The sequence below is a fragment of the Amphiura filiformis genome, chromosome 13, assembly GCF_039555335.1.
Source record: "Amphiura filiformis chromosome 13, Afil_fr2py, whole genome shotgun sequence".
NCBI classification, from domain to species: Eukaryota; Metazoa; Echinodermata; class Ophiuroidea; order Amphilepidida; family Amphiuridae; genus Amphiura; species Amphiura filiformis.
This window is the reverse complement of record NC_092640.1, coordinates 36,211,972-36,221,859: the sequence shown is the minus strand read 5'-3', so window position 1 is coordinate 36,221,859 and position 9,888 is coordinate 36,211,972. Positions and strand designations below refer to the sequence as shown.

General features: G+C 34.3%; 1 protein-coding gene across 1 annotated transcript; it reads right to left on the bottom strand.

Annotated features, from left to right (window-relative positions):
- Window positions 1-600: 600 nt before the first annotated feature.
- LOC140167612 (uricase-like) lies at window positions 601-7,433 on the bottom strand. The gene is made up of 5 exons (XM_072190911.1): window positions 7,343-7,433; window positions 6,700-6,917; window positions 4,175-4,370; window positions 1,232-1,311; window positions 601-660 (listed from the first exon to the last, which is right to left on the bottom strand). Exons 1-5 carry the CDS (start codon window positions 7,431-7,433, stop codon window positions 601-603), a joined length of 645 nt encoding a protein of 214 aa, XP_072047012.1.
- Between the last annotated feature and the right edge of the window lie 2,455 nt (window positions 7,434-9,888).

Genomic DNA, 9,888 nt, shown 5'->3' with positions numbered 1-9,888 from the left:
TTTTCAATTGACTGTCGGCTTTTTCCTTCCTGCTACATACTAATTTTAAGAATATATCATTAGATTTATATAATTTACTGCGAAAACGATTATATAAAAAAAAATTTGAAAAATATCAAATTTTATAATTTGTCATAAAATTTGTATTATATTGTAATTTTCAAAAATGAAAATTATTTGATATCAGAAAGACATGCTTCGTATTCAGAATGCAATTCGATAGGTCTTGAGGTGCTCTCATGTCCCACACAAAAATACTGTCGAAACACAATAAACGCTCATTTTAGATCCCTTAAATAATTAGAGAAGCACATAGCACTAGCTGTTTATATTTTATTTTCATTGTTGTGTAATGTCTTTAAAAGTTATATTTAGTGGTATCTTAATTGGATTTTATATTAGTTATCAACTGTATCAATTCATTTGTAATTTGACTCAACGAGTAGAACGAATCAATTAATCTAATGTTTTAATGAATTGATGTTCATTTTGGTTGAGACTGTACTCTAATGTCAAATAGACACTGATTATTAATACAGTTTATGAGGGCAATGACAAATAACAAATCCAGCTGCGGTAATTGTGGTTGATTAGTGGCTATCAATTCCGTTGTAAAGCAGCACGAGCATATCCATGGGGCGAGTCTGATGGAGCAAATACCTATAAAGTGGATACAAAATAAACAAAAGTAAATCATATATCTTATTGAAGTTGACTTCAGGCCCTTGAACATGTTTAAATCAAATCTGCCAAAAGGTTATATAGGAAATATTTTTAAGAATGTTCATGGGCCAATGACACAAAGGAGGTTTTTCCTGCCCAACTACGATTAAAGGCAACATGATACTTCTTTTTCAAGCTCACAATCTCTTGATCGGGAAACTGTAACCTTTAAAAGTGATTGGTAAGATATTATATATAGAAGTTGTTCACCAAAACCTCAAAGCTGTTTTCCATCCTACTTTTCGCAAGGTTAGTCAGAAATACGGGTAAAGGGGAATTTGCCGGATGCTTCCTGAATCTGTAATTGATAGCAATGGAATAAACATGTTATTTATGTTCAGCATCGTTTTCTATTTTTTTTTTTTTTTTTTAATTTATGACTTGGTAGAGAAAGGGAATTTAATGACATGAAAATAGGGACGACGTAGAAGAAGAAAATTATTCCAATGATTTAATTATTTGGTCTTACCTCCGGTATGTTATTTAATATTTCCTACGATTTTATAACCAGCTTGATGTATTGAGTTAATGACTTCGCCAGTTTCCGTGGTCCACTAAACACCGTTAGAGTTATATTTTCATCATTCCCTGTACAACAGCAACAAGAAACCCTAACAACATCTATGTCTACTCGTTGCCCTTTGGTTGCCTACATAATAATGGGCCGGCGTAGTTTTTTCTTATTGTGTAAACAAATTGAGCTACCAAATGTACTCGACTTAGTACCAATAGACACAGTAAACGTTCAGAGATACGTAGTTTTTGTCCAGGTAGCCATTCAGGGGGATTATCTTAGAGGTATTTTGACTAGGAATACACAGACATCCAAAATCAAAGCAACATTGTCCAGACTTGTCCAAATATCTTGTATAAAAGTCAACTAAAGTCTGCACAAAAGTAACTCAGCTGTTATAAATACGCCTGTAGATTCAGAACTAATAATTGTTTTCACACTATTTCAGCATAGAGAGAAGCATGATTTATTTACGCGCATTTTGATACCCCATTCGTCAAATGTCGTTCAATATTAACAACACAGTAGTGCTTTTACAGAAAAATACCCGAATTTAAAAGTTGCAGTTTACAGCGATCAATGGTTATAATGCCAGCACTGTAAACACGTAAAGCCCGCCATTATCTTCGCGCTTACTTCAAATCAATACAAATAACTGCAACTTTTAAATTGGGGTATTTTTCTTCAAAACACTGCTGTATTGTCAATATTGAACGAAATTGGACAAATGGGATATCAAAATGCGCGTAAAAATCACCCTTCTTTATGTTGAAATATTGTGAAAACAATTATTAGTTCTGAATCTATAGGCGTATTTATAACAGCTGAGTTACTTTTGTGCAGACTTTATATTGTATATTGTAATATAATAACTTCAATCTTCAATCAACCCCGTGTATGCGATATGTATATGAATAGACACTCAAGTAGGCTTCAAATGTCTATCATGATGCAGTCATGTCTACAGTAGAATTCATCTCGACCTTTGCAGGACTTAAACCCCATTAAAAGCTATTAAACCAAGATAACACTCATTGAAACAGCTCAACTGATTAAATCGGATCTTCTCTGGTTGTGCACATGTGTCTGTTTTACACGTGCGATATCGCAATAAAGCTGGTATTATAGCTTCAGTTGGGTAACCGATTATAAAGGAAACGGAAGGAAACAATGGTATGTGCACCTTTGTTCACGAAATGAGACAATGGCCTGCTTTTTGTTCACGAAATGAGACAATGGCCTGCTTTTTGTTAACCAGCATTCTTGAAAATGGGCAACATAATGATTGTTGACTTAACACAGTTTGGAAATAATTTCTTCATATTTTTGGTGTTATTTGTCGTTTACATATCCTTCCTAAAACACCAAAGTGCGACCCTCTCCAAACACCTAAATTAGCTAAAAATTTAGGACATGTTACAAAACTGTATTTTCTAGAATTTCATAGAATAGTGTAAATGTAGCTTGTACCGTTTTTTTTTTTTTTTTTTCAGAACGGAACGGTCCATTATAAATATATTTTTATATTTTTGTTTAAATTTCCATTCAATTAACACTGGGAGTTGGCTAGCTATGAGCTAGCTATGCTTTGCCCTCACTCATATTCTACGAAAGTGCGACCCCTTCTGAACATCTAACCTAGCTGTAATTTTAGGTCATGTTAGAGAAATATATTTGCTAGAAGTTTGGAGAATAGTTTAAATATTGGCTGGTTATTTTTCCTTTGTATACTTTGATCAAGATATCTTCAAACCTGATATTCTGCGGTTTATTAGGCAGGATAATAGCAAACCACATGACCAAAACCAAGATTAAACTCAATATTTGAAATGACCGCTTGTTTGCTCGGTGCTTTGTTCTTATCCTTGTTGATTTATCGCGAATTGTCGAACTATATGTATGCTGCGCACACAAACTACTTCAATACATAAAACAAAGGCAACTTTAATTAACACTAAATTTAAATTACCAAATAAAGTAGTCGACAGACGGAGAATTTTGTTCTGCGTATTTGGTTCCTCATTCAAGACGAGGCGATTTTATTTCCCCATTTTATAACAATCTGAATGAAATGGCGAGCATGAATAGACTTTTTCCCTCATAACACACAGCTATGCACACCGTAGCTAATTAGCGTTAATCTTTCACGCTCTAAGGGAATTGGTCTATTTTGAAACCCTACCTAATGTCGTTCAAATTGATGTAAATTGGGGGGGGGGGGTAAATCATTCGTGCCGAATGAGGTATCAAAATACGCCAAACAAAGTTATTAAGAAAAGGCCAGGATATACACTGTCCTTACCAAGTTTTATCAAAATCAGTGTTCTCGCTGTAAAGCCATTTCAGCCAAACTTCAGTTGACAGCAGCCATTTATCGGATTCTGGGAGTGAGGTGTAGTCGTCCATAAAAATCCCAAGAATTGAAACTGTGTCGTCTTTATAATTCGCATGTCTTTCAGACCTGCATAAATCTTTAGGGTTTCTATAACGTAAAAAATGGTTATAAAGATTCATTTTTTCTCGACTCGTCGAAATGTCGAAATATCTTCATGAACGATTTAACTCAAAACTTTGTGTCTGTAGAAAGTCGTCGTAGCCTACTCTTATAATATTAAGATCACTGACCATCCATAACTCAGCCATTCCAGCCATCGAGACACCCCTTGCCCTTGATTCACTGTTCACAGCGACTTAATGCCAGCTATTTTTTGCATGTTGCGCATGTGTTGCGCCTAAGATTAACACTATCTGTCGTTTATACGTGCCTATTTTTGTACTAGAAGTACCTTGTGAGAATAAGGCTGTCAAGCAGGTCATCCTCCTTATATGAGACAATTCATCAAAAAAGCATACCCTCATAAAATAAAATACCAATGATTTTCACAGATGTAAACTTGTAGCATAGTTGTGGCACTCAATACAATTACTATTCCTTACCATCTCTGTCGTGTTCAACTTCTGCGAACCTAATAGCTTCTGGGCTGCTAAGAAATGCATGGTTATGTTCAGAACCAAGATTGTCCATTCTTCGCCATGGTACTTCTTCTATGTACACCACACAATTGATGACTTGTTCATATTCATCTAGATGGTTTTGGCAGATATCCAGGGCAAACTGTTCAGCTGTTTCTATCTGCAGACACAACAAATAATGGATGACAAAAAAAAAAGAGGTTTCTTAACAATTTTGTTTAGAAATACAAATAATATCTATTTATGTCTGTCAATCTGCTCCAGTCCTGTGTCCCAAGACACAGGATTGGAACTAGATCCTGCGTGGGACAACCTGATCAAAACCAGCGGCACTGAGGGCAGGATTCCGCAGGAAACTTCGGTGACTTCGGTGACGGCATCAAGTGTGATGTCACCTGATCAAGTTGGACTCTATGGGCGAGTTTCCCGACAGGAGTCTTAGTAAGCCTTAGTCTTAAGGTGGCCTTGAGGCTACTAAGCCTAGCCCGCGCTCTCTAAGCCCGAGTCTTAACTCTAGCCGGATTTCTTCAAGACAAATTCAACCTAGTCTTAGTGGCCTTGCAGGCTTAACGCTTGACAACCTCGTCCCTTTCTACCGGCGACTTAATTGTCAACACCCTCGTCGCACCGGGCGACACGGGTGGGGGGAGGTGGAGGTCTGAGTAGTTATGGAATCTGCTTGGAATCTCTAATTCTATGAGAAACGGAAAATTTAATCACATATATCACAATAATGTCACTCTGCAAGTTTATTGTTATGTGCAACAAACAGGGACTTTCTTTGTATAAAGATTGATACGGCGATGTTCAGCTGAGAAGATAACAATGGTATGCTCTCCGATATAGTGTTAAACTGTTGCGATTGGGAGTTCACATTATCTTGCTAATGGTAGTGAGCTTTGTCAAAAATTTCATAGCGAATGTGTAGGAAAATTCAAATATCGCATATTCTTTGTTCTTAAGGTATGTTGTAAAGAGGTCTGAAACAACAACACTTTTGAAAACATGTATATAACGCATTCACAACAATAAATCAAGCTGGTTTTCAAAGTATATGATTTGTAGAATGAACTTTTGCAAAACATGAAAGTGTTATTTTTCAATAATATATTGATTTAGATAATGAAAATCGATTTTAATTTTTGCTGCTTCGACCGACAATACCTAGTCTACACTTAAAGAAGTGTTATTTTTTTTAATTCTTCTCATATCAGGTTAAACATTTTTATGGCCCCATTTACCCAACACAGAATCAAGAAAGATAAATCATTGTTGGAACTAGGGCGCGGAGTGTGCACAAACTTTGATTGTAAGAGTAAAGAAAGGGTGCGAAGGCTTGAAAATTTGATCGTAAGTGTTAAGAACAAAAAGATAATTGGGCATTATATATTAGTGATTTTATAACCGCTCTATTTTTAGTGTAAAAAATTACGACCCTCTTAATTTTGTATAAAAACAGATCCCTCAATATATTCCTGCCCACCCCCATGAGCTTATGACTACAGAAGCCTTAATAAGAAATGTCTAGAATGTCAATACATAAAGCATACAATGAGCAACCAATAAACCTTAACATCATACGATGTTCAATCACCTAAAAGGGAGAGGGCAACGAAATAGAACAGCCCAACGGTTGAAGCAAAAATATGGTTTTATAAAATAGAAACAAGATGCAAAAAATAATTAAAAAAATATTTCATATTTCATAGCTAATTCATCAAAGGCTCGTTAAACTCAATTATTAAAGGCAACTTCAGTGAAAAACGTTTCATTACAATTTAATTTGATTTGCTTGAGCACACATATCAATAGCTATGGTTAAAGAAGTGTCATTTATTAATATTCTCATATCAAAAGTTTAGCCTTGTTGCCCAAAAAAATGTAAATTGGATATTGGAATGATATTTCACACATAACTACATTATACTTCATTGCAAAACTAAAAACAATTTTGAAAAACCAAACTTTTTCTTTAAAAATTAAATTGTGATTTTTTTTTGTGTGTGTAATTTTCAGATATTGCAATGATAAATTACATTTACTAGTAATATTTGCAATTATCATGATTATGCCTAAATGGCTGACAAATCTGGTGTCACACGCTTGACTGGTGTAACTAACAATTATTGCCATGTACATGTGGCACTAACAAACGAATGGTTTAGCTTTATCGTTAAAACCAAAATATAGCTATATATAATTAATATATTATATTTCAAGGTGAGGTCAAATTTTGTACCGAATTTTGTTTGTGCATGCTCAAAATGGAAACTATCCACATGATTTATTTCTCAGTGCTATAAATTGTATTTCCAATTATAAGTAATTTGCAATGACATATTTCTGTGCCGAAATGTGCTTCCCCACAAATAATTATACCCATCACAAAATGTTGCATGTCATAACGTTATTGCCTTAAATTGACTTTGGACTTCCTTGCAATACATATAAGTATTCTGTTTTAATATTATAAAAAATATAAAAGTTACCTCGTTTTCCTTCGCCAAAGCGTTGATTCTGTTTTGGATAGTATCAGTAGGAAATACCATGGAATTGTTGCCATACTTGTATTCATCGTGGGTTGCCAGCTTGATTTTGACGTCTACTACGAACTCCTTAATGTAGTACACATCCCCTTCCTGTCTCATGCGCATGAGTCGTATCCCTTTCCTGCCATAATCAGTGAGCTTCTCTTTAAACCTATATCCTGCAAAGTGGATTTTATACATAGATAAATTAATTTAATGCTTCTCAAAATATTCCTTGCGTTGCCAATTTACAATTAATCAATCTTGGTCCTGAACATGACTAGTCAACTTCATCAGACATGATTGTCTTTCAATCAATTCGTGTCCTTATCGACTCACTTCGATAAAAGGGGAACAAATATATCACCAATATTTTGATGTATGCGCACTCAGGATTTATGTGTTTACCTTTCCTCATGCCAATTTTGGTAAAAATAAAATGCCGCAAATTCTCGCGATAATTGTTGTTAATTGTTTTCTAGTAATGACCCAGTCTGAAACACATGGTGATTATGCATTATAAATATGAAGACTGTCAAGAACAAAGGCTAAAAATTTACCCACAATGCACTGTTTAGCTAAACTAGATTCAATTTGCAAGTACCTTCACATTCTGTATCTTCTGCGCTCATTGGATTGTTATTGTTATTAGAGTTTCCTGGCCTGTGAAAGAACAGTAATAATTGTGAAAACATGTTGGAATGTCAATTAAAAAAGCAATTGTATAAGATTGTCTCTCAATCCGGCCCATCCTGACTTTGAAAATGATATCAGGTAACTTCGACTTTTAAATGTTCTTTTGACAGCCATATACCCCTCACTTTTAAATTATTGGAGTACTCACCATACTTTTTCTCATACTCAACTAGACTATGCCATAGTCGATTTTTGAAAAGAAAAGGTTATTAATCATCATGAACGCGCTCAGTCAGTTGAACTTGAAATTATTATCATGTTTATTACATCAAAATACTAGTAAAAAGATCAGATGTGAAAATCTATCAATTGTACACACATTAATTATTAATACAAAACAGTATGCGCAATGGGCAAGTGGACTACGGAGTAGTCTAATACTCAACTAGAACTTTGCTTTCTACTAGTCCTGTATACTTCAAAACAAAAAGTAATCATATATAGTAATAAAATACAACATTATTATGTTATTGTAATAATTTGCACCTAATAAAATACCAAACAAATTATTTCAAAGGTAGCCTGAATAATGCTAACATGATAACACACTATGGACTCATGTCATTCACTGCACTTTAACATGACAATTACAATCGAACGGTATAATTAATGCACAAGCTGAATACCTTACCTTTTCTGGGTTTTGCATTGGCTAGACTTACGCTGGCAATGAGCGCGGTTAAAATCAACACCAAAGTTGATTTAAAGACATTCGTCATTATCACTCCTGAAAAATTACAGTTGCAATTGCAAACTACACTACAGGTGTCTGTACGAGTGACAAATATTGTAAAAAGTCAATTTAATTGTTCATATTTGAAAAGCTTGGTGCCAAAAGGCATTGAATTCCAAAGGCTGCTTTGTGGAATTTTGTATTTGAAGATATTCCTAAGAGTAGCAATAACCTTGCAAATCTAATAACATTAGAGCAGTAGAATAGTAATAACAATTTTTTGGTTATCTTTAAAAAAAAATAAAATTGCAAATTTCGCCCACGTGCGAAGAATAGAACAATACATATAAAAGATTTTTTTTTTTTTATAGGCATTAAATCCAATGGCAGCCGTTTTTAAACATGGCATTGGAGAATTTTAGGGGGCAAAATGATATTGAAAATAGAGAATAAGCTAGAGTTACAAACATATCCATTCCAATCGTGAAACTTTAAAAAAAAAAAAAAAAATATACCAGAAAAATGTGACACAAGGCAGCTATTGGACTTAATGTCTTTTGGAAACAAACTCTTCATTTTCACAATTGAACTTTTTTATTCACGACAGCGAATGACCCGAAACCTCACCTTTTACTCGGATGATCACAAAATATTCGCCCTTGATCTTTCAATTGATCAGACTAATACCAACTATTCATTATGTTTGTATTGTTAAAAACTTGTATTGTTGGTATTGAAATTTCACATAAATCCTTTCTTATGATATTGAATACAATAGTATACAAACACCCACGTTTTTCAAAACGTGAGTGTTTGTATACTTTAAAAAGCCAAAGTCACGTAGGACTTTGTCTAAGTTCGTAACCACCATAATTTGGACGTGTTCATATTGCGAGGTATTTATCGTGTATGAGTTATTTGTATATATAATATTCAGTGAATAAAGTTCATTGCAAGTTAAAAATGTTAAATACAGATATGGTCACTTTTTTCGCGTCGATTAAACGCTTTTCAAAAACGTACGCGGACACTCAATTTTCGAATGTACCCAAATGAGTGTTACTCCGAGAGTTGTTGGGGTGTGTGCACGATACCAATGTTTCATTTCAATTGAATAGGCATCTTTGTAATATAGATATTTTGATTTCATTACATTACAAACTCTCATTACGAACTCTTGCATTATAAATACCAATATAATTGAGAACATAATGAGCTAAGCATGTTCGAGCTCAATAAAGAGAGTGCTATTATCTGGAAAATGGCGTTTTACAACAGTTCTAAAAGGAAACACTCGCCATATTTTAATTCCCGTGAAAATCTAATAACACTACATCAGGGCGTGTCATTTTCTTCGGGAGGGTGGGGATCATGAATATACCAGGGATCGGAGTCAATTTTGTGACCCCTCAATCGCGGGCTATTATTGTGGTTTGAAAGACGCAAGTACTGTCATTATGTGACCATAAATTCCAGTGAACATTATAAAAGACAGTTTTATATGTACGCGAAGTTCATACTGCAGTTACTGTCCGTTTTCCTATACACAATACACAGTGCTCTCACCATTGACGTGTTACCTCTACAAATAGTGTATGTTAGAAGTATAGACGATTGCCTAGTTAACGTCACTGTGTGAAAAATAACCGGCCAATATTTAAAGTATTCTATGAAATTCTAGAAAATATAGTTTTGTCCTAAATTTTTAGCTAATTTAGGTGTTTGGAAATATTCGCACTTTTGTGTTTTAGGAAGGATATGTAAACGACAGATAACAAACC

What these genes read in the sequence shown, in the direction of transcription:
- LOC140167612 (XM_072190911.1), bottom strand. Translation starts at nt 7,433, where the DNA reads ATGTTTTCACAATTATTACTGTTCTTTCACAGGCCAGGAAACTCTAAT. An exon ending in AGTTGAACACGACAGAGATG is followed by an intron (nt 1,312 to 4,174) that starts GTAAGGAATAGT and finishes GCTGTTGTACAG; the next exon opens with GGAATGATGAAAATATAACT. An exon ending in TAACTCAATACATCAAGCTG is followed by an intron (nt 661 to 1,231) that starts GTTATAAAATCG and finishes TCCACTTTATAG; the next exon opens with GTATTTGCTCCATCAGACTC.